Genomic DNA, 25,324 nt, shown 5'->3' with positions numbered 1-25,324 from the left:
AATCAGAATGACCACGTTCAAATCCTGGCCCTGCTGTTTACCACTTTGTGACCTTAGACAAGTCTCTGTGCATCACTTTGTTCATGTGAATAACAAGACTAAAGATAGCATCTACCTTATAGGGCAGTTTTGAGGGTTAAATGAGGTAGAACACATAAAAACACTCAGTATGATGTCTGGCCCATTGTTTATGCGTAAACAGATATTATTTCAATATAAATTTGATTATTTTAGTATTTTAAGAACTAGAATGGGAGAGAATATTAAATTCAGACTATACCCTTTTTCCAAGAGAAAAATCTGAGGCCTAAATATGTTAATAGATGTGGCCTGGGTCACTTAGCTAATGCGTTGCAGAGCTTAGACCTGAAGCTGGGTCTTTGACCAATGCAGGGTTTTTCAACCTTGGCATTTGGGGATAATTCTTTGTTATGAGAGGGCTCTCGTGTAGATTTATGACTTGTATGACTATCAAAACTAGTGTCAGATGTTGCCAGATGTCCCCTGGTGGGACTAATCCAAGATAAGGGAGAAGTGCTTCATCCTGCCTCCACTGGAAATACCTAATTGCTCATTGAATTTGGTTCTCAGGAGCTCTTCAGTGATCTGAACTAACTACTTAAGATGGAGCTTTGTCCTGTGGCTCCTGGAATCTTCAGTACAGCTCTGTGTGACATCTTGTTGAGTGTGCTCCTCTACTGGGAACAATCCGTGGTGTTTAAATAGAGCTCTTCTATCTTTGTAAAGGTTTTATCCTTTGGTTGCAGGTGGTACAATTGAAAAAAGATATTTATGGAATTCCGATGAGTGGTGATGGATGATGCAGTTCAAATAACTAAGGTACGAGAAATAAAACCAGAGCTTGCAAGAAGGCTTTGTCACCCAAGTTAGTGTCCTCACAAAATAAACATAAAGTCAAGTTCTCTCCTATTCCATTTATTTCCAAGCTATAGGAGTAGTTTATTTTTTTATGATTAAAAGTGTTATAATTATCATTGTTTAAGGCAGTGGTTCTCAGCTTGGTCATCAATCAGAATCACTTAAAAAACTTTTTTAAAAAAAGACCCAAGTCTGTGCCCTGCCATACTGTCCTTGTTGAATTAAAGTTTCTATGAGTAGAGCACAGGCGATCCTGATATGCATCCTTGTTGAAGAACTGATGCACTGAGAGATTCAAAGAGTGCAATACTCAGTCTATGTAGCATTAAATAACTTGTATTATAAAGGAAAAACAGATTTGTATTCAGCTTTCCCATTGCTTTAAGTTTTAAGTGGTAGTGCAAACCAGCACTACAGCTTTGGAAAACTTGTGGGTATTTTCTACAGAGCTAAACATACATATATCCAATGACCCAGCAATTCCACTCCCAGGTATTTACCCTTGAGAAATGAAACTGTATGTCTACACAAAGACTTGCATATAAATGTTCACTGTAGCTTTATTTATGATAGACAAAAATATTAGAAATAGTCAAGTGTTCAAAAATAGATGAATAGATAAATAGTGGTATATTCATACAATGGAATTCTAGTCAGTTATAGAAAGGAACAAACTACCATACAGCAACATGGATGAATCTCACAGGTACAAGGTTGAAGCAAAGAAGCCAGACAAAAAAAATTAGATGTAGTTCAATTACCAGAAGATATGATGATAGAAGTCAGACTAATGGTTGCTCTGACAGGAGGTGGGAGGAGGAGGTATGAGAGAGCAGCACTGAAAAGCTTTTACGTGTTAATGTGTTTGTTTTATCTTGTGGTAAAATATACATAACATAAAATTTACCATTTTAATCACTTTTAAGTGTGCAATTAGTTGGCATTAAGTCCATTCACATTGTTGTGCATCCATCACTACCAACTCTCTCTAGAACTTTTTCATCTTCCCCAACTGAAACTCTACCCCTTAGACACTAACTCACCATTCACCCTCCCCTGAACCCCTAGCAGCCACTGTTCTACTTTCTGTTTCTCTGAATTTGACTACTCTAGGTACCACATTGTCGATGCAAATAACCAATACCCATCCTATAGATAAGAGGGGTAAGATGAGTTTTACTTGAGCCAAGCTGAGGACTACTAGCCCAGGAAGGCATTCCAGAGAAGCATGGTTTATACGTTTTTAGAACAAAGAACATAACATCAGACATGCCCAGGATACATATTCATCAAAGTTTCAAAGAGGTATTTAGCTACAGATTAGCAGGTCAACATGACTTTGATGTCCAAGAAAGGAAACTTATCTTCTGGAGTCTGATACTGGCATCATAGGAAAGGAAGTATGCATTCTTATCTTCAAAGAGTGCATTCTTTTACTTTGAGATAATGTTTAATGCATTCTTTACTTTAACAGTTAAAGCATATGTACAGTGTATCTTTGATAGGCCATAAGTTAGGCTTCTTTGGTTCAGGCCGAATCAGCTTTAAACCAGAATAGTTACTCCATAGACCTCAATATGTGAAAATTTCTTATTGACGTATAAAGGGAATCATACAATATTTGTCCTTTTGTGTTTGGCTTATTTTACTTAGCATAGTGTCTTCAGGGTTCTTCCATGTTGTAGCATGTATCAGAATTTCTTTCGTTTTTAAGGCTGAATAATATTCTGTTGTATGTATATACCACATTTGTTTATCCATTCATCTTTGAGTGGACGTTTGGGTTGTCTCCACCTTTTGCGTTGTTGTGAATAATGCTACTATGAATATTGGTGTATAGATATCTGTTCAGATCCCTGCTTTCAATTCTTTTGGGTATATATTAAAAGTGGAATTGCTGGATCAGATAGTAATTCTATGTTTAATTTTTTGAGGAACCACCATGCTGTTTTCCACAGTGGCTGCACCATTTTTACATTCCCACGAGCAGTGCACAAAGGTTCCAATTTTTCTACATCCTCACCAACAGTTATTTTCTGTTTTATTGATAATAGCCATCATAATGGGTGTAAAATGGTGTCTCGTGGTTTTGATCTGCATTGCCCTAAAGATTAGTGATGTTGAGCATATTTTCATTTGCTTATTGGCCATTAGTATATCTTCTTTGGAGAAATGTCTATTCACGTTCTTTGTCCATTTTTAAAATTAGATTATCATAGTTCTTTTTCAAAAGTGAGATTATACCATGGATGTTCTATAACTTGTTTTTTAAATTCTAATTCTTGTTGTAATATGCTTACACAAAGTTATAAAGAAGAAAACTGCAAGAGAACCTGAAATAAATGTGTTCTTCAATTCCTATCCAACTCTGCTGAGACAGTCTTTAATTGTTTTGAGACTTTTTGATGACCTCCATAATTCTAGATTATATATTTATGTTGCTGTTTCTTTTTTTAACCTTTAAAAAAAATCAACACAATTTTCTGCTTCTGCAATATGAAAGATGAAGATTTACCTCACACACTCCCCATCTGATTCTTGCATTATGTTTTGTTCTTCTGTTAAGTATTAGTTTCCTGGGGTTGCTGTAAAAAGGACTACAAACTGAGTGGCTTAAAACAACAGAAATTTATTGTCCCACGTTTCCAGAGGCTAGAGAGCTGAAATCAAGGTGTTGGCAAGGCAGGGTTTCTTCCTTCTGAGGAAAATAAGGGAGAGTCTGTTCTTTGCCTCTCACCTGGCTTTTGATAGCTTCAGGCATTTCTTGGCTTATAAATGGCATTCTCCCTGTGTCTTCATATTATCTTCCCTCTAAATTTATGTCTGCCTCTGTGTCTGAATTTCCCTTTTTATAACTGTACCAGTCATTGGATTAGGGTCCACCCTAATGACCTCATCTCGGTCATCGGCAGAAGCCCTATTTCTACCTATGGTCACATTCACAGGTCCTGGGTGTTAGGACTTTTGGGAGGACACAAATCAGCCATAACAAGTTGGTTACTTTTCTAACTATCAGAAGTGCTCCAGAACCTTTGTTTTTTGTTGTGTTAAGTTTGAACAGTATTTCTTGACTCCCTCTCTTTGTCAGATGAGATTAGTACCCTGCCTTTCTGTCAGATACAGTTTTCAATTTAACCTGTCAGAATTGTTAGCCTCTGCATTCTGTCCTCAGAACACAACCAAGCCTTTCATGGTCTGTCCATAAAACTGGAAAGCCAGTAAACAATATTTACATTATTATAGTAAGTAAATACTATGTACTGTCAGGCCAAACATTGTTTCCTGGGTTTATATTTCTTTCTCTATAGGTTCAATGTCATGGACACTGGGCTGTTCAAATGAGAAAATGAAGAAAAAGTTACTTCTCTTCTTGAAACTATCAGTTGCTTCCAGTCATATCTTTATTTCATATTCGGACCATGACTTTCTGTTTTTTTTTAAGATTTTATTTTTCCTTTTTCTCCCCAAAGCCCCCGGTACATAGTTGTATATTCTTAGTTGTGGGTCCTTCTAGTTGTGACATGTGGGACGCCGCCTCAGCATGGCTTGATGAGCGGTGCCGTGTCCACGGCCCAGGGTCTGAACCGGCGAAACCCTGGGCCGCCAAAGCAGAGCATGTGAACTTAACCACTCGGCCACGGGGCCAGCCCCTGTACTATGACTTTCTTTTATAATTTTTTCCCTGGGGTTTCTAATTTTATTTTTTCTTATCTGTCTTTATTATTAGCTTTCTTTTCCCCAGGCTCTCAATCATACACATTCTAGTGTGTCAAGACCCTGCTCCAGTTTGTACTAATTGTGTTTTAGGCTATGTGCACAGCTGTTTTCTTGGGATTTTCCTTACTGCATTTTTGAGTTGGATCCAGTCCACTGATCTTAGATCTCAGTCTTCCTTTTTTTTTCATTAATTTTTTTTTTTAATATACTGGAATTCTCAAGTAACTTCATGAGAAAAAGAGTACATGGCAGATAAAGTTTGACTCTTTTTGATGTCTGTTATTCCCCCATGTTTGAGTGATGGTTTGGTTGGTTATAGAATTCTAGGTTGCAGATTATTATATTCCCTCAGAACTTTGAAGTCATTGCTCTGTTTCCTCTGACAAATCCATTGTTGCTCAGGAGAAGTAAAAATTTAGTCTCATTTTGTTTCCTGTAGGAAATTTATTTTCTCCCTTCTCTGGAAGCTTCTCTTTTATATTCCCTATATTCTAGAATACCATAATGGTGTACTTGGTGTAGGCCCCTTTAAACTGAAAACTCATGTTTTTTTGTGTGTAATGAATTGTCTGTGTTACTTTCTTAGGTAATATCCTCCCCTCCGTTTTCCTGCTTCTTTCTGCCAGAAACCCTTTTTGATATTAGGCCTTCTGGATTGATCATGTAATGTTCTTCCTCTCCTGTTTTTGAACTCTTTGACTGTGGTTCTTTTCTGAGAAATTATCATGACTTTATCTCTCAATCCTTCTGTTGAATTTTTTTTCAGTTTGCTTAAAAAATTTTCTAGGACTGTTTCTTGTTTTCTGATTTTTAAAGATTGCATTCTGTTTTTCTCGCTGAAGATAGTAGTTTTTTGAAGTTTGATTTTTTTCCTGGAATATTCCCTTTTTCCTTCAGTCATTTTCTTTTCCTCCTTGTTTATCTTTGTGTGGTGATCCTTGTCTGTTCTTTCTTTCTTTTTTTTTTTTTAAGATTTTATTTATCCTTTTTCTCCCAAAGCCCCCTGGTACATAGTTGTGTATTTTTAGTTGTGGGTCCTTGTAGTTGTGGCACGTGGCATGCCACCTCAGCATGGCTTGATGAGCGGTGCCATGTCCATGCCCAGGATTTGAACCAGTGAAACCCCGGGCCACCAAAGCGGAGTGCACGAACCTAACTACTCGACCACGGGGCTGGCCCCTGTTCTTTCACTTTTAAGAATGAAAGTTAGAAAGTTGAGTAAGAGTTGTAAATACATAGGCTGGGCTTGTCAGCTGGCTGTTACACTTTAAAGAATGCAGGGTTTTGCCCTGGAATATGTATCAACTGCTCCAGGTTTATAGAGTCAGTGTGTTTACTGTTTTCATAAAACCTTCCCTCTCACACTCTTTTTTTTTTCTCTCTGAGGGTTAACACCTGACCACAGCATTAGTTCCTTTATTTTGTTCTTCTTATCTCTCCAGCTTTATTTAGCCCTTGTTGTATGTTCTTTCTTATTTTTTCTCACATTCTTTCTTATTTTTTAATGTACATCCCTGCTTTTGAACACTATGTAGTCATTAATGAGTGTGAGGTAAGATTATATATACTGACATCAAAAAATGACCATAAAATATTTTAGAGCAAGGGGCCGGCCTGGTGGCGCGGTGGTTAAGTTCAGCTTCAGCAGCCCGAGGTTTTGCCAGTTTGGATCCCGGGTGCCAACATGGCACCGCTTGGTAAGCCATGCTGCAGCAGGCATCCCACATATAAAGTAGAGGAAGATGGGCATGGATTTAGCTCAGGGCCAGTCCTCCTCAGTGAAAAGAGGAGGATTGGCAGCAGTTAGCTCAGGGCTAATCTTCCTCAAAAAAAAAACCCAAAATTTAGGGCGAAAAAAAATCAAGTTTCAGACTTCTGGTTCATGATGGCAGATTAAAAACATTTATTCATGTTTTCTCCCTTATAACACTTCATTGAAATGGTAGTGGAGGAATAAAAAAGGTTTAACAATGAGAAAATGGGAGTAGGGCTCATTGTAGGTAAGGGATTTTAAGGTTCGTGAAAAATAGGGAATTGATGGAAGAGAGGAACTAGGTAGAGGAAGCCATAGCCTGGAGAACTCATAGAGTGGACTCTGGCTCTGGAGAGTGGTAGGTACCTTGTGCAGAAGTAGGAGAGGTTCAGGACCTAGAAATGCTGGTAGTGAAGCAGGCACTGACTGAAGAAAATTTACTTAAAAGTTTGGGGCTACCCCGACCTAACCCAAGCCAGGCTGCCTAAAGTCAGAAGATTTCTAGTTTATGGCAGAAGAACCCCTCAATAAGCTCGCAACCCCTCACCACATCCCATAGTGGCTGTGGAAATGAGAGACAGAGTGAGCTGTTGTTGTTAATATAAATTTGTTACCGATTTCATCCTCATCACTACTTGTGCAAGTTTGAAGTCTCAAGGAACATGTGGAACACTTCTTAGGGAAAAAGTTTGTGTAAAGTCTTAGGAATTTGAGTTTTATAATAATGAGTTGTATTTGAGTTCCTCATCTTGAAGGTGTACATTAAGGTAAGGGCTTGATCTGAGCCATAAAAATCAAGGCAAAGAAATGTATAAATTGAATACAAATAAATGGTCATTTTGGTCATAGTAAAGGATTAGTGAGTACAAAGAAACATAAGGAACTCGTGAAGAGGGAAACTTGGATAGTGCCTGCTGTGTACTAGACGTTGTGATAGGGGGCTTACATTATAACATAGAGATAGAGTTACATGTGTATTACATATATTATTTTATAATACAGCAATCCTCTGATAGTAGTGGGAGAGATTGCTGTTTTAAAGATGAGGAGATGAAAACTCGAAAGTTAAATACCAAGAGCTTTTCTAAGCTATAGGAGTGTCAGTGCTAAGATTCAAATGTAAGTTTGTGTGACTCCACATTCCACGCTTCTTTTACTCCACCCTATTGCCTCCCTAAGGAAATAATTGCTTTCTCAATTTCTTGTGTATGATGAAAAATATACTAGTATGCTTGTAAACCAAGCAGTGTTAGTCTTTTGTTCGTCACGTGTATTGGGCATTTGCTGAGTGAAGTAGAAGACTTGGATTTTGTTCTCAAGGAGTATATAGTGTAAGTTGGGGACATGAAAAAAAAGTTTGCTTGTGGGCCGTGAGTTCATTGAAGACAAGGACTGGTATTAATTGGCTTTCTAAATCCAGCACTTGGCACAGTGCCTGACTTTTCAGTGAAGGTTTGTTGAGTGAATGAACTGGAAAATGAATACATGAACTTCAAGATAAGGACTTTGTGTTTTTCTTCCTTGCATCCCTAACATTTAGTGCAGTGCTTGGCCCATAATAGAACCCAAATAAAATGTTAACGTGTGAATGGTGGAGGAAGAAAAGGTATTGGAGCTAAAATTGAATAGTCATTGTGTCAAGAAAACCAGGAAACTGAGATGCTTTTGAGAAAGGAGATAACGATCACGTGTCAAATGCAAGTTAAGGAGAATGAAAATTGAGGAAAAAAATTGGATTTGATCAGGAAGTTATTTGTAGAGTTGAGAGTCAGGGTGTTAGGAACATAATGACGTTGTTAAGGAGAGGTAGGAATGAGGAAATAAAAGCAAGGTACATCTTGGTGGAATGAGGAAAGAAGGGAAAAGAGAGGGCTGTGGGGTTAAATGAGGAGATTATTTTGTTTGCATTTTTAAAAATCTGTTTGGAACATCTATGCCTGTTTGTAAACAGAGGGAGGTGAGAACTGGAGAGGGAAAGATTGAAGGTGCCAGAAGGAAAGGCTTATTTTGGGGGAAAAATCTCAAATGGGATCAAGGCCACAGAGATTAGCCTTTGAAAGGATGAGAGAATCTCTTCTTCCTGTCTAAACAGAGAGAATAGAAGCTCTACAGAGAAGGAGGGAGAGGTGATGTCTTCTTGTCACTAAAGCCATCTGTCCAGAGGGAGCTTGGGCTATTGTACTAGAAACTGGCAAAGGAAGAATGCTTTTTGCACAGCACTGAGGCCCCGAGTGTGGACACTTCTGAGCTGTGGTTGGCAGCCTGAGATAGGAATGGCAAAACCAGATGGTATGAATAATCCACAAATCAGCATGACACTTTTTTGTAATTAGGGAATTATGGAATGGAGATTTTCTTAGTTCACTCTAGCTACCATAACAAAATAGAGTCATGTGCCACATAACAATGTATCAGTCAACAGTGGACCGCATATATGATGGTGGTCCCATAAGATTATATAATGGAGCTGAAAAATTCCTATCACCTGGTGATGTCGTAGCCATCATGATGTCGTAGTGCAGCACATTACTCATGTGTTTATGGTGATGCCAGTGTAAACAAACCTGCTGTGCTGCCAGTTGTGTAGAATCAGGACATAAAATATTTTTGTACAGCTATACAATGTGTAGTTTAAGCTGTGTTATTATACAAGAGTGAAAAAGTTTATAAAGTAAAAAAGTTACAGTAAGCTAAAGTGAATTGTTGAAGAAAGAAAAATATTTTTTATGAATTTAGTGTAGCCTAAGTTTACAGTGTCTGTAAAGTCTACAGTAGTGTACAGTAATGTCCTGGGCCTTCCCATTCACTCACCACTCACTCACTGACTTACCCAGAGCAACTTCCAGTCCTGCAAACTCTATTCATGATAAGTACACTACACAGGTGTACCATCTTTTTCTTTTATACTGCATTTATATATTTTATATATATATATATACACATACATACTGCATTATATACCTTTTATATGTTTAGATACACAAATACTTAACATTGTGTTACATTTGTCTACAGTATTCAGTACAGTAACGTGCTGCACATGTTTGTAGCCTAGGGGCAATAGGCTATACCACCTAGGTTTGTGTAAGGACACCTTATGATGTTTGCACAATGATGAAATCACCTAAAGATGCATGATATTACCACAGACTGGGTGGCTTAAACAACTGAAATTTATTTCTTGTAGTCCTAGAGACTGGAAATCCAAGATCAATGTGTCAGCAGGGGTTGTGTCTGGTGAGAACTTTCTCCTTGGGTTGCAGACATGAGACTTCTCGCTGTGTCCTCATGTGGTCTTTCCTTGGTGCATGTGTAAGAGAGAGAGAGAAGGAGGAGGGAGTTATCTCTTTTTCTTCTTATAAAACCACTAATCCTATCATTAGGGTCTCATGCTTGTGATCTAATCTAACCCCAGTTACCTCCCAAAGGCCCCATCTCCAAATATCATACTGGGGATTAGAGCTTCAGCATATGAATTGAGTGGCGTGGGGGACACAAACATTTAGTCTGTAACAGATGTACTTTTTATTCACTTTTAAGTTGATGGTTGAGAGATTTTTATAATTTTCATTAACATCGTTAACCAACAATATTGAATACTTATTATGTGTAGGTTTTTAAATTTAATTAAATTAATTAATTAATTTATTTTTAAAGGTTTTTATTTTTTTCCTTTTTCTCCCCAAAGCCCCCCAGTACATGGTTGTATATTCTTAGTTTTGGGTCCTACTAGCTGTGGCATGTGGGACGCTGCCTCAGCATGGCCTGATGAGCGATGCCGTGTCTGCACCCAGGATTCGAACCTGCGAAACCTTGGACCACCGCAGCAGAGCACACACACTTAACCACTCGGCCATGGGGCTGGCTCCGGTTTTTATTTTCATGTTGGGAAAACAATAAACTAAGAAAATTCCTGCGCGAGGCTTCTGATCTTATTGGGGAGAAATATTATATGCATAAAAAGCAAATTTAGTGTATGGCACACAGCATTATAGACTAAGTACCAAATGAGGACAATAGGTATGTGTCACAGAGATTACAGTTAGAACAGTTACCTTGAGGTTCATTTCTGCATAGCTTGTGAAGATTTAGATATTATCACTTTTATAAATATGTGCCAATTTGAGAGGTAAAAAACTTATATTTATGCCTATTCCCACCTTTTGTACTCCCTTCTGTGGATGTGTTTGTACTTGCTGATTTGTAAATATTTTATTTAATAAGGTTATTTAACCCTTTGCCTGCAACATTTTGCAAATGTTTTTCCTAGTTTCTTATTTTGATTCAAATTTTCTTTATGAAGTCTTTTTGACATACAAGAGTTTAAATATTTTATATATTTGAAGTTATTTGATGTTTCTCTTTTTTGTTTAGAAAGTCCTACTGCACCTCAAGAACAGAGAAATAGTTACATGTTTTCTTCAAATTGTTTTATAGTTTATTTATACTTAGATATATTATAGTATTTTATTTATTATTATTTATACTTAAAACTAAAACATTTGTAATATGTTTTTGGAATATTATGTGAAATGAGGAGCTAATTTACCTTTTTTGCAATGGTTAAGCAGTTTTCCTAGTACTATTTATTAAATAATCCATTCATTTTCTCCTCATTTGAAGTCCTTTCTTTATCATATACTCAATACTTACGTATACAGACTTTCTTGTTAATTTGTTCCTGCACCATTACCACAAAGTTTATTTTTCTTTCTCCGCAAAGCTCCAGTACATAGTTGTATGTCCTAGTTGTAGGTTCTGTGTGGGACGCTGCCTCAGCATGGCTTGACAAGCAGTGCTAGGTCTGCGCCCAGAATCCAAACTGGCAAAACCCTGGGCCCCTGAAGCAGAGCATGCGAACTTAGCCACTATGCTACCAGAACGGCCCCACCACAGAGTTTTAATAAATTTAATTATGTAATACCCCATAGTACAAATATCTTTTCATTATTTGTTTTAAAAAATGTCTAGACTATATGCTCACTTGTTTGTGTATTTGAAGTTTTTTGGTTTTTACTTTTTTATTTTTAAATAATATGACTCAAAAAAGGTGCAAAAATAGTACAATATTCCTGTGTACACTTCATCCAGGGCACCCTAGTGATAACATCTTATATAACCGTAGTACCTTTTCAAAAACAGGCAATTTGTATTAGCATAATACTGTTACCTAAAAAAATAGGCCTTATTTGGATTTTTGCCAGATGTTACATTTATGTATGTATGTATGTATTTATGGTTTTGGTATATATTACTGTGAAATTTTATCAGATATGTAGATTTGAATAACCACAATCAGGATACAGAACTTTTCCATCACCGCAAAGAAGAAATCCCTCATGCTACCCTTTATGATCAGATCTTCTCCCCAACCCTAAATCTTGGCGACCTATCATTATAATTTTTTCATTTCAAGAGTGGTATATAAATGGAATCATATAATATGTCACCTTTTGGCTTTTTCACTCAACGTAATGCTTTTGAGATTTCATCCAAGTTTTTATGTGTATCAACAGTTTGTTGTTTTTTTATAGATCAGTAGTATTCCATTGTACAGCTGTACCACAGTTTTATCTGCTTGTGGAAGGATATTTGTGTTGTTTCCAGTTTGGAGGTATTAGAAAAAAAACACAAAACCTGTTATCAACATTTATGTACACATTTTTTGTGTGGACATGTTTTCCATTTCTCTGGGATACATGCCCAGAAGTGCCGTTGCTGGGTCATATATTAAATGTGTTTAGTTTTTAAAGAAACTGCCAAACTGTGTTCCAGACTACCTTTTACATTTAACATTTTACATTCCCATCGTAAATGTATGTGGGTATGTGGGTATTAGCATCGTACGAGAGAGACGATTTCTCTATATCTTCACTAGCATTTGGCATTGTCGCTATTTTTTTATTTTAGTCTTTCTGATAGGTGTGTAGTAGTATCTCATCATAGCTTTAATTTGTATTTCCCTGATGGATAATGATGGTGAACGTCTTTTCATGTCCTTATTTGCCATCTGCTTATATTCTTCAATGAAATGTGTATGTGTTTTGCCTGTTTTCTGATGAGATTCCTTATTTTCTTCCTCTTGACTTTGGAGAGTTAATTATACTTTCTGGATAAAAGTTCACTGTTAGATATATGTTGTGTTAATATTTTCTCTCAGTGTGTGGCTTGTCTTTTTATCCCCCTAACAGGGTCTTTCATAGACCTGGTTTTTAATTTTGATCAAGTCTGATTTATGAATTTCATCTTTTTGGATCTTTGGTGTCATGTCTAAGAACTCTTCCCCTAACCCTAGGTCACAAAGATTTTCTCTTATGATTTCTTTTAAAATTTTTAATCATTTTACATTTTATATTTACATCTAGGATCCATTTTTAGTTAATTTTTACGTAAGGTATGAGATTTTGGTCAAGGTTTTTTTTTTGTTTTCTTCGCCTGTGAAACTCCAGTTCCTCCAGCCCCATTTATTGAAAAGACTATCTTTCCTCCATTGAATTGCTTTTATATCTTTGTCAAAAATCAGTTAGGCATTGGGGCTGCCCTGTGGCCGAGTGGTTTGCAGGCTCCACTTCGGCGGCCCAGGGTTTTGCTGGTTTGGATTCTGGGCAGGAACCTGGCACCGCTCATTGGGTCATGCTGAGGCGGTGTCCCACATAGCACAACCAGAAGGACCTACCACTAGAATACACATCTATGTACTAGGAGGGCTTTGGGGAGAAGAAAAATTGGCTACGGAGGTTAGCTCAGGTGCCAATCTTTAAAAAAAAAAATCTTTTTAATCAATTAGGCTTCCTTGTGAGTCCATTTCTAAACTCTCTGTCCTGTTTTATTCATCTCTGTCTATCCCTTCTTCAGTACCATACAGTCTTGATTACTGTAGCTATATATTAAGTCTTAAAATTGGACAGTATGATTCTTCCCAGTTTATTTTTCAGTATTGTTTTATTCTAATTCCTTTTCCTTTCCATATAAATTTTAGAATCACTTTGTCTATATCTACCAAAAAAAACCTGCAGTGATTTTGATAGGAATTGTGTTAAACCAATAGATCATTTTGGGGAGAATTGACAGCTTTCCTAATGCTGAGTTATCCAAAACTTGAACACAGTGTATCTTTCCATTTATTTGTCTAATTTGATTTCTTTCATCATTGTTTTGTTATTTTCAGAATACAGATCTGAACATGTTTTGTTAGATTTATACCTGAATATTTCTTATGTTGGAGAGTGATTGTAAATAGTATTGTGTTTTTAAGTTTGTTTTTTAACTAATCATTGCTAGTGTATAGAACACTGTTGATTTTTCTGTGTTGACCTTATAGCCTGTGACATTGCTGAACTCACTTACTAGTTCCGGGAGTTTTTTAGTAGATTCCTTTGGATTTTCAATGTAGATCATTATGTCCTCTACAAATAGAGACAGTTTCAGTTCTTTAGTTCCAGAGATTAGTTCAATCTATGGAAATTTTTATTTCCTTTTCTTGCCTTATTGCACTATCTAGGACTTCTGGTACTATGTTGAATAGGAGTGGTGAGAGTGGACATTCTGCCCTTGTTCATGATTTTAAGGGGGAAGTATTCAGATTTTAGGGTTTTTTTGCAATGCCTTTTATCAGATAGAGGAATATTCCTTAAATTCCTACTTTGCTGAAAGATTTTCTCATGAATGGGTGTTGGATTGTGTCAAATGCTTTTTCTGCATCAGTTGATTAGGGTCATGTGGTTTTTTCCCTTTAGACTGTTGATTCACATTGATTTTTTAAATTCATGGGATAAACCCTACTTGGTCATGGTATGTTATTATTTTTATATATTGCTGCACTTGATTTGGCAATATTCTGTTGAGGATTTTTGTTTCTATGATCATGAGGGAAATTGGTCTGTAATTTTCTTTTGTTTACTCTCTGGTTTTGTTATCAGGATGATGCTGGTATAAAGTGAGAGTTGAGAAGTGCTCCCTCTTCTACTTTTTGAAAGAGGTTGTATAGAATCAGTGTTACTTCCTTATTTGAATTTTTGGTGGGATTTGCTAGTGAAGCCATCTGGGCCTGAAGATTTATTTTTCAGAAGTTAGATATTGAGCCAGCCCTGATGGCCTAGTGGTTGAAGTTCCACATGCTCTACTTCAGTGATCCCAGTTTGGTTCCCAGGCACAGAGCCACACCACTTGTCTGTCAGGGACCATGCTGTGGCAGTGGCTCATGTAGAAGAACTGGAAGAACTTAAAATATACACAGCTGTGTACTGGGACTTTGAGTTGTGAGGGGGAGAAGAAAAGAGGAGGAAGATTGGCAACAGATGTTAGCTTAGGGCGAGTCTTCCCCTGAAGCAAAAAAAAAGAAGTTAAATATTTCTTTAATAGTTATAAGGAGTTTTGATAGTTTGTAGTTTTCAAGGAATTGGTCCACGTTGTCTGTGTTGTTGGATTTCTCTATGTAGTTGTTCTTTGTATTCCTGTAACCTTTTAATGTCTGTGGTATCTATAGTGATATCCTTTCTTTTTTAAAATTGTGAAGGTTTGCTTTTGAACTAGGATGTGGTGTGCCCTGTAGAATGTTCTGTGGGAGCTTGAAAAAAGTGTCTAGTCTGCTGTTGTTGGATGAAGTGTCCCATAAATGTCAATTAGATCTTGTTGGTTGATGGTATTGTTCAGTTCTTCTGTATTTTTGTTGATTTTCCATCTAGTAGTTTTGTCAATTACTGGGAGAGGGTTATTGAACTCCCAAACTACAGTTGTTGATTTTCCTTTCAGTTCCGCCACTTTTTGCTTAATGTATTTTGGTGCATACACATTTAGAATTTTATGTCTTCTTGGTAAATTGGTTCTTTTATCATTATTTATTATTCCTCTTTATCTCTGATAATTTTCCTTGCTCTGAAGAATACATTATCTGATATTAATACGGCTACTTCAGCTTTCTTTTGATTAGTATTTCCATGGTGTATCTTTCTTCATCCATTTAAAAAAAAATTTAGGCAGTTTTTGTTTTGCAGAACAACTGATTGCAAAATGTTAATAATAAGGGACACTAGGGGTGGCGACCCTTGGGGGGAAGAGGGTATGTGGGACTCTGATGGCGCAAATGTTAGATCTTTATTATTGTCCCACAGGACTCTGAGGCTCTGTTCATTTCTTTTTCATTTGTTTTCTTCCTCTTGTACAGATTGGACATTTTCTGTTGATCTGTTCTTAAGTTCATTGATCTGTTATTTTCGTTCTGCTGCTGAGCCCATCCAGTGATTTTTTTTTTCCAATTTCAGCTATTGTATTTTTCAGTTCTAAAATTTCTATTTGGTACTCTATCATCTATCTGTTTGCTGAGTGTTTACAGTTTCCTGTTGGAGAATTTTGATGGTAGCTGCTCTAAAATCCTTTTCAAATAATTCCAACATCTCTGTCATCTTGGTGTTGGCATCTATTGATTGCCTTTTTTCATTTGAGTTGAGATTTTCATGGTTCCTAGTATGACAAGTAATTTTGGATTGCATCCTAGACATTTTGAGTATTCTCGTTCTTATTTAAAATTTTATATTTAATGGGCAGTCAACCTGTTTAGGTTTAGAGCACACACCCTGGCCCACTTTTGTTGGCCGTGATTCAAAAGTCAGTTTAGTTTTCCAAGTCCTGTTGTGCTGTTCTGATCTCCCCTACTTATATGCTACCAAGAGGCCAACCAGAAACCTAGGTGTTATTCCATACCAGTGTTCAGTTCTGAAACCTTTGTGTTGTTGTTTCTGGTCACTTTTACACATGGGTTGCTCAGAGGTATATCTAGGATTTTGTACACATATTGAGAGGATTCATTTTTCTAGCTCCCTCCTCACCATAATCTTCCCCCTACTCTCTAGTTGGGCTGGTGATGGAACACTGCCTTGTTATTCCAGGATGGAGATGGAAGACAGGGCTCCACCCACATTCTCCAAAGCTGCAACATGGTGGGAGGGAGAGTGCCCTCATTAATGCCAGGCAGAGTTGGAAGATGGTGCCTGGTGAAGAGAGGGAGGGTCCTGCCATTTTTTTTGTTGTTTGTCTAGCATAGGACAGGTATGGTCAAAATGTTTCTGTCTTGCTGTGCTGACCTTTTCCTGGTCGTTTGTTTAGAGAAAGCAGGCTTCTCTTGGCACTTTTTTGTCTGTAGTCACTGGTGTTTTCCGGTTGTGGGCCTCTCCAGAACTCAGGCCAGGACATACTAGAAGTCACACCAAACCAAACAAAAAAAAGCAGGAAACTTTCTACTGGGTCAGTCCTCATGTCCCATGGTGCCTAGCCAGTCCACCTTCTTTTTCCCACTTTTCAGAATCTTCTGTCAGTTGCTTCATGAATTTTGTCTGGGGTTTTCTGTTGTAATTAGTGGGAGGAATAGGGTAAAATATGCTTATTCCATCTTGTCCTGAACTAGAAGTCTCTGTTTGAGTTTTAAGTTATGAACATTAGTTTATGAACATTACTTTTTTACCTGTGTACCTTTTTTTTTTCCCCCTAAATACGCAGTCTTTCATCTGCAGGTAAGTTTTGGGAGATTTTCCCCAATAATTATATCTCATTTTGTTTTCTTTTCTTATCCCATTAGCTAGAACTTCTGGAGCAGGGGTCAGCAAACTATGGCCTGTCTCCCATATGCAGCCTACTACCTTCTTTTGTACAACATATGAGCTCAAAAATGAGTTTTACCTTTTTAAGTAGTTGGAAAAAAACTCAAAAGAAGAAGAATATATGAAAATTATATGAAGTACAAATTACATGAAATTCAAATTTCAGTCATCATAAATAAAGTTTAATTGGAACACAGCCATGCTCATTTGTTTACATATTGTCCATGACTGTTTTCATCATACAGTGGCAGAGTTGTGTAGTTGCAACAGAAACTGTATGCCAGCCCCTGTTGCAGAAGATTAGTAAATCATTGTGGTGATAGCCAACATATTTTTCTTGTCCTGCTTTAGTGATAAATGATTTCAGTGTTTGCTTTTCAGTATGTTGTTGGCCATTATTTTGAGATAATTTTCTCAGCTGAAAGATTCGTGTCTTGTTTCTAAGGGTTCCTCAGAACTTCCCCTCACAAATGTGATTCTTTTCCTCCATTCCCTGACTCATTGAATAGCACCTGCTGGGTAAACCAGAAACCCAAGAGGAGTAGACTGACACTTCCCTTGCCCCCAACTCAAGAGAAAATCCGCTGTGAAGTCCTGGTGCAGTTTACCTCCTAAATATCTCTTTACTTGTAACATTTTACATCTCTGCCAGTACCTTAGACTCTTAACTAGGCTGCCCACGTCCTGTACTCTGTCCTCTATACCCAGCCAGAATATTCATTCCAGAATGCCTGGCAGGTAAATCACCCTCTAGTAGAAGTAGAAGTCATGTTGTTCTCTTCAAAGGCTTGTTAATGCTAGCAGAACAAAGAAAAATCCCACTTCTATGGTCTTGCCTTGCATACGTCTCCAACCTTCTCTGGTACCATGCTCTTCCTTGCTCTTTGTGCTCCAGACACAGTGGCTTCTTTCAGGCCCTGCTCCCACCATTTCTGAGACAACTGACTAGAATGGAGTTCCCTATCCTTATTGACTGTTCAACTCCTAGTCATTCTTCACATCCCAGTTCAGGAATCAGTACCTCAGGGAGGCCTTGACTGAGCTCCCTGACTAGGTCGAATTTTCTTCTTGTAGGCTTTATAGTCCTGTAATTCTCCTCCTGTCACTTGTCACATCTGTGAGGGGATTTGTTTAATGTCACTTTTTTACTCCTAGACTGTAAGTTTCATGAAGGCAGAGGGTCAGTTAGGTTCCACTTACTGTTTCATTTCTAGTACCAGGAACAGAACCTGGCATATAATGAATGCTCAATAAATGTTTTTGTCTAATGAAGGCATTTTTTAAAAATCAGGAGTTTTACAAGCAGGTTTTCTGGCATCCATCAAGGTAATCATATGCCTTTTTATACTTTGAATTATTTTTGTGTAGATTTTTATTAATAAGTTTCCTAATAATAAACCATGGTTAAATCTCTAAAGTAAACCTTACTTGGTCATACTGTGGTATAATTATAACATATGTTGCATTCTCTTGGCTGGAATTTTAAGATTTTGCAGTTACAATTTGTGTGTGTGTGTGTGTGTGTATACTTTGTCAGTTGTTGATATTGGAGTTATACTAGTATCTTCATAGTTTGTTTTATTCCATTCCTTTATTTTCAACTTTTCTGCATCCCTGTTTTAAATGTTTCTTACAAAGGGCACATAGTTGGGTTTTTTTGTTATTAGGTCTTAGAATTTTCACACTTTAATTCGAGCATTTAGTTCATTAAATGTAGTTAATATTTTGAATTTAAATCTGTCATCTTACTCCTTGCTTTCTATTTGATCCACCTGTTCTATGTCCCATTTTCTCTCCTTTCTTGCTTTTTGGATTGATTGGCTTTTTTACTATTCCAAATTTTTTCCATCTTTGAAGTTATAAACTGTATTGTTTTGGTGGTTACCCTAGAGATTACAACATGCAGCCTAGAATTATCAAATTAATGTAAACAGTGTATTGGTACATTGATTCTTAAACAATACAAAGATCTTAGAACACTTGTAACTTCTTTAATTTACTTCCCCCTATATATGTTTTTGTTGTATATTTTAACCATATATGTTTTAAACCCCATAAGACATTATTATTGTTTTATATGGTTGGCATACATTTAGATCTACCCACATATTACCATTTTCATTTTTCTTCACTCCCTTCTGAATCTTTTTGGGATTATTTTCCTTCTGCTTGGAGAACATCCTCTAGTAATTTCTTACTGTAGTTTTGCTGGTAATGCATTTTGTTTGTTTTTCTTAGTCTGAAAATTTTTAAATGTCACCTCTAGATTCCTGAAAGATATTTTTGCTGAGTATAGAATTCTAGATTGGCAATTATTTTTGCCCTTTGAACATAGTCACTCTGTCATCTTCTGGCTTCTGTCTGTATTAGGGTTCTCCAATAGGATGTGTGTACATGTATATAGAAAGAGATTTCTTTTAAGGAATTGGTTCATGCACATGTGGAGGCTTGGTAAGTCTAAAATCTGGTGGGGTAGGGCAGCAGGCTAGAGACTCAAGAAAGAGCTGCAGTTCAAGGGCAGTCTGCTGGAGAATTCCCTCTGGCTTGGGGAGAGATCAGCCTTTTATTCTGTTCAGGCATTCAATTGATTGGATGCATTCAATTATGAAGGACAGTCTTCTTTCCTCAGCCCACCAGTTTAAATGTAAATATCGTCTAAAAACACCTTTACAGAAACAGACTAATGTTTGACCAAATATCTGGGCACTGTGACTTAGCCAGGTTGCCACATAAAATTAACTGTCACAAGTCTACCCCTTGTTGACTTGGCATCCATAAGCATCTTCTTAAACCATGCTTGATCTCCAAATAAAGACAATAGCAAGGTCGTGCTCCTGCCTACCATGATTCAACTATCCTACATACAACCAAAACCTCACTAACCCTTTCCAAAGAAGAGGATGCAAAGTCTTTTGGATGATGTTTAGTTTTCTTCTTGATATCCTGTAATTTAAATGCTGTGTTGTAAAGTTAGCAACACATAAATACTACGATCAGCTGTTTAGTCTAATTGTTTTTCCTTGAAGAAAATATTTCTGTATCTTTTCTATAGCTGCATAATAAAAGATCCTAAAACATGGTAGTTTAAAGCAATAAGCATCTAATTAGCTTATGGTTCTGTGAATGAGCAGTCTACGCTGGGTTAGCTTTTTAGTTCCTCTGTGATCTTTACTGGAGTCATTCATGAAGCTGTAGTCAGCTAGTGGTTAATCTGAGGTTGAGATTATCTCAAGCACACGTCTGGCAGTTGGTGTTGGCTGTCTGCTGGAGGTCAGCAAGGGCATTGTCACATTATGGCAGCAGTGTTCTCAGAGAGGAAATCAGAAGCTGCAAGGTTTCTTGAGGTGTCAACTTGCAAGTTATACCATTATTTCTGCTGCATTTTATTGGTTCAAGCACATCACAAGGCCAGCTCATATTTAAGGGATTGGGAAATAAACACCCTTTGATAGGAGTACCAAAATCTCATTATAAAAAGAATGTGTACAGAAATTGGAGGAGTTTGTTTTCTTAATTATTTTAAAAACAGTTTTATTGAGATGTAATTGACATAAACTATGTAAAGACTACACTTTGACAAGTTTTAACATTTATATACCTGTGAAACCACCCCCACAATCAAGATGATGGACATATTCATCATTCTCCAAAATTTTCTTTGTGTCCCTTTGCAATCCTTCCCTCCTACCTTTGGAATCCCTCCCAGCTTCTTCTGACCCCCAGGTAACCACTGATCTGTTACTACACATTACTTTTACATTTCCTAGAATTTTTTTTTTTTTTTTAAGATTTTATTTTTCCTTTTTCTCCCCAAAGCTCCCCAGTACATAGTTGTATATTCTTTGTTGTGGGTCCTTCTAGTTGTGGCATGTGGGACGCCGCCTCAGCGTGGTTTGATGAGCAGTGCCATGTCCGCGCCCAGGATTCAAACCAACGAAACACTGGGCCGCCTGCAGCGGAGTGCGCGAACTTAACCACTCGGCCACGGGGCCAGCCCCACATTTCCTAGAATTTTTGCATCCTCTCTTCTTTCCTTATATAGTTATTTAAAGCTATACATTTCCAGTGAAACATTTATCTCCCACTAGTTTTGATAGTACTAATTTCAGTTCTAGGAATTTTTAAAATTCAATTTTTTGTTTTTCTTGACCTTTGAATTATTTAAAAATATGTTTTGTAGCCTACAAATGTGGAAGAGGGTAGGGGTTTTTTTTGTTATTGGTTTCTAGTTTAACTGTATCATGATTAAAGAGGCAGCATGAAAAAGTGGTTAAGAACATGAGCTTTAAAGCTAGATTCCCTCAGTGTGAATCCTAGGGTCCACTGTTTACAAGCTGTATTATCTTGGGCTGCAGCAAGAGTGGTACTAAGTGGGAGGAGTTTTTCTAACTCTTTTTGCAAACAGTCTACCAGTGTCTTTTTTTCTTTCTGACTACTTAAAATTTTTTAAAAAGAAGATTCCTTGGTTTTTCAGAAGTATTATTGTGGTGTATCTAGACACAGATTTCCTTTTTTTGTTCATCTGCTTGGGGTTCTTGGGACTTCTTGAATCGGTAGCTTAATGTCTTTTATTGGTTTGGGAGAATTTTCAGCCTTTGTTTCCTCAGATATTTCTTTTGTCTCATTTCTCTCTTCCTTCTTATCTGGGACTCAAATTATATGTAGATTAGATCATCTCAACGTATTCTGCATATACTCTTATCTTCTTTTATGTATTTTTTATCCTCTTGCCTCCCTCTGCTTTATTCTAGATATTTCCTTTTGACCTATCTTCCATTGCACTAATTCTCTTTTCATCTGTATTTTATCTGTTCTGAAATCTATGTATTGTGATCTTTGTTTCAGCTGTTGTATTTTCTCAGTTCTAGAATTTATGTTTAGTCTTTTTTTCTTTTAGTTCTGCTATAATATTTTTTTTTATAGGACTGATTCTTTGCTGAAATTCTTAATGCCGTGGTACTGTTCTTATCTGTTTTCCACTGATTCTTATGTTATCTCCTCATGGAGCACAGATTGTATTTTTAAAATTGTAGAAATAATTTGAGACCTAGGAAGATTTCGTTTTCTAGAGAGGTTTTACATTTGTTTCTGGCGTTGCCTAGGGGTCTTGAATCATTTTAATCTAGTTTCAGAGATTGAGATGCTTTTAAGCAGGAATTTAGTCCCTATAGGGGCAGGTCAACTTCAGTCCACTATCTGAGATATCTCTTATGTGTGGGGCACTTTTCTCGGTGCTAGGTAGGTCTTGTGCGCAGAGTAGATATGGTCTTTGATCCACATGGAGCACAGAGTCTTGATTATAATTGACAGCTTAATTAAGTTCTGCAAAAGCAGTGAATATCCTGTTATGGAATGGGGCAGGGTTGAGAGTGGCCCAGCATAACTAACTGGGGCAGGTTTTGTTTGAGCTGAGACCTGGCTAATGTGAGAGGACCAGGAGCAGAAGCTTCTGAGCAGGAGCAGTTACCAGTATAAAGACTAGATGTTGACAGAAAAAGTGGGGATGGGAAGAGGTCGGGGGAGAGTTGAGATTGATTTAGAACTATCTTAATGAATGTTGGAGACACCACCCACCACTGCCATTTTTCTCCCATTTTCCTTTGGAAAGATTAGCAAATTGGGAATTGAAACTAGGCTCTAGATCTAGCTCTGTGATCTTGGACTAGTTACGTAATTCTTCATTAAGACAAAAGGGATGGAGGGGAAGAAGGAGAGGAGAGACGTGGAAGTGGGATGGGAAGTAATGAAAAGGGCACATGAGGAGAGGGACCATGTCAGATTTCTTCTGTTCCACACAAGTGTTTGCACAATTTGGCACATATCATAGGCATTCTCTAAGTACCTCTTGATTTAGCAAAATGAGAACAGATCAGATAATTTTTTAAATGGGTAGTTGTTGTAAAGAAGAAGAAGAAGAATTTTGCATCTTATTCCTCTGCTTAAAGAATAGAGGATAAATGACTCAAAATTAAGAAAAGCCATATTTATCTACTTCCTGGTTGATAAGAGTTTTATTGACTAACCTGAAATGTTTTGGGTAACGTGAGAAAGGTAGATGAGAAAACACTTGAGATGTAAGCTTCTCGAAGTTAGGAGCTTCTCTCTTCTTTGCATCCCCACCTGGCACGAGACCAGGAATTTAGTTGAACAAATTAGTAAATGAGTGGTTCCCTGCTTTGGAAGAACTTAGGCTGTTCTTACCTTACAAGATGGGTTTACCATCCATTTGCTTTGTGTAAATACCAGGAAGAGATTAAGAAACGATTTCCTCTCATAATATTATTAGCCCAAACTTCTGATCTGATCGATGGATTATAGAACTTAAATTTCCTCAAAGCCAGCAGTCAGAGAACACGTTGTTACACTGAAGTAAACAAGAGCATACCTCTCAGAGCCTTGTGAAGCGTATTCTGTCTCTGGCCACAGACCCTAGGTCTTGAGCTGATATTTGAGAGGGAAAGATTGGAACTTAGTCAACTTAAACTCCCTGTATCTTAATTTTCCAGCCATTATGTAAGGTTTTCTTTTTCTAGAAAGAGACTAATCTGGAATGAGAATTAATTCTCGTCAGTAAAATCAAAGCTTTAAGTAGGTCATCTGACTTTGCTTTTGTGCTCCACATTCATCCCAGTTATAAAAAGGCCTTTCATGAGTTTTCTAGGCTTTCCCCACTGCCGGACTCTCCACAGGCATTGTGAAAGCATTAAAACCCTCCCTCCCCCCAGTGCCTGTCTCATGGACCCTTTCATAGAGTATACACTGCACTATGTTTAGCTCAGCGGGAACTCTTTGCAGACACTGAATATATGAACAGTCCGTCTTCCAGATAAGGGATTTCAGTATTGATTAGTGTCATAGCCATAGAAGTTAGTGTCTGCCAGTATATTTAATAGATAGAGTGACTTTCAGCCTAATTTTTGGCAGTTATTAGGCCGAAGTTTGTGTTTATGTTAAAATTATTTATATACAAAATTGGCCTCTAGATAATTTCTCTCTAATTGGAGGTTGATGAATGCTTCAAATAGCCTACGTACTCATAATTAACTTTTTAAAAGAAGATAATCAGCACTGAAATAGCTTTTTAAGTTTTCCCTGCAGGAGTGGAGGAGGAAAGTTTACATGGAAATTTGAAGGGATATTAAGCAAGCTGCTTATGGCATTTTTTGGGTAGTAAAGGATTTGCATTTTACTGAAATTGAGATCCATGTATCTCAAGGAAACTATAACTATATAGAGTTAACCATATTTATTGATTTTTCAAAGACTACAGCCTATCAGTTAGAATAGATTCCAAACAATTCTGGTAAAATCAGTCTCTTGGGGCCTTCCAGTTTACCTTCTCTGTTATTCCCACTATAGAAAATTGTCTAACATCTTCTGAGCTTTTAGTCACTAAATCCTTTATTTTCTTAATCATCTTTAATATCTACCTTCCTTTCCTGTCAAGGCTAGACTCTTTGGTTCAGTAATTCAGCTGTTCTCTTGCTGCTACTCAATCCTATTGCTTATGTTCTGTTATATTCACCCAGCAAAACCTTAATTCTGTATGTTCTCCAAACCATTACTGCTTAGAGCATCTTTCCAGAAAAGAATTCTTGAAAAATGTATCTCATCTCACCTGGACCCTCAGGGCTGCCTGATGTCAGGCTTCCTGCCATTTCCTGTAACAGCAGTGTTAATCTTAGCACTTCTTAAAACCATCCCACTATTTCCTCTTTTTTTAGCCTTTGACTCTGCTACATACTTTACAGGAAATCTTGAAGATGTCACACTGAAGCTCCCTCACTTTTCTACTAGTTCTCATCTCTTTCTGCCTTTCTTATATACCTTCCTATCTGATTCCTTCTTATCAGCATTTACACATGATTCCTTCTCTCTTAACCTGACAACCAGCCAACCCTTTCTTGAGTGCAAATCAGTGGTTATTTTTGCTAGGGTATAATAATCGTATAACTAGTTACCTTGATAACCTGTCTTCTTATTTCTAGTGATTTGCCTGTAGGTTCTTGTGGGTTTTCTATGTAAACAATAGTATTTCCTACAAATAATCTTATCCTATCTGATTTTTATTATTCTGATTTCATTTTCTTGTTGCAAAGGCTAGGACCTCTCATATGTTATTGAATAGAAGAAGTGATAGTGGATCACCTTGTCTTATTCCTGATTTTAAAGGGAATGCTTGCAGTGTTTCCCCATTGAATATGATAATTATGAAGTGTTATTGTTTGTTATTGTTTTAAAATGGTAACTGTTCCTTGGGTTAAGGAAGTTTTCTTCTATTCCTCATTAAGAGGGTGTTTTAGTTTTTTTTGCTGGAGGAAGATTAGCCCTGAGCTAACATCTGTGCCACTCTTCCTCTGTTTTGTATGTGGGATGCCTCCAT

At 37.2% G+C, this 25,324-nt stretch overlaps 1 protein-coding gene across 7 annotated transcripts in view; it reads left to right on the top strand.

Annotated features, from left to right (window-relative positions):
* PTPRA (protein tyrosine phosphatase receptor type A) overlaps positions 1 to 25,324 on the top strand; it is a 170,989-nt gene that overhangs the window by 63,209 nt on the left and 82,456 nt on the right. For 3 of the 7 annotated variants that reach the window (XM_044748734.2, XM_044748733.2, XM_070485660.1), the window contains exon 2: positions 768 to 840. The exons of the other annotated variants lie outside the window; for them this stretch is intronic. In XM_044748734.2, coding sequence (XP_044604669.1) covers positions 814 to 840 — 27 coding nt within the window. In that variant the 5' untranslated portion in view covers positions 768 to 813. The remainder of the gene's footprint in view (positions 1 to 767; positions 841 to 25,324) is intronic. 7 annotated transcript variants of the gene reach the window in all.

The sequence above is a fragment of the Equus asinus genome, chromosome 15 (assembly GCF_041296235.1).
Source record: "Equus asinus isolate D_3611 breed Donkey chromosome 15, EquAss-T2T_v2, whole genome shotgun sequence".
In the NCBI taxonomy this organism is placed as follows: domain Eukaryota; kingdom Metazoa; phylum Chordata; class Mammalia; order Perissodactyla; family Equidae; genus Equus; species Equus asinus.
Note: the sequence above shows the minus strand (reverse complement) of the source record. Positions and strands in the feature narration are given on the sequence as shown.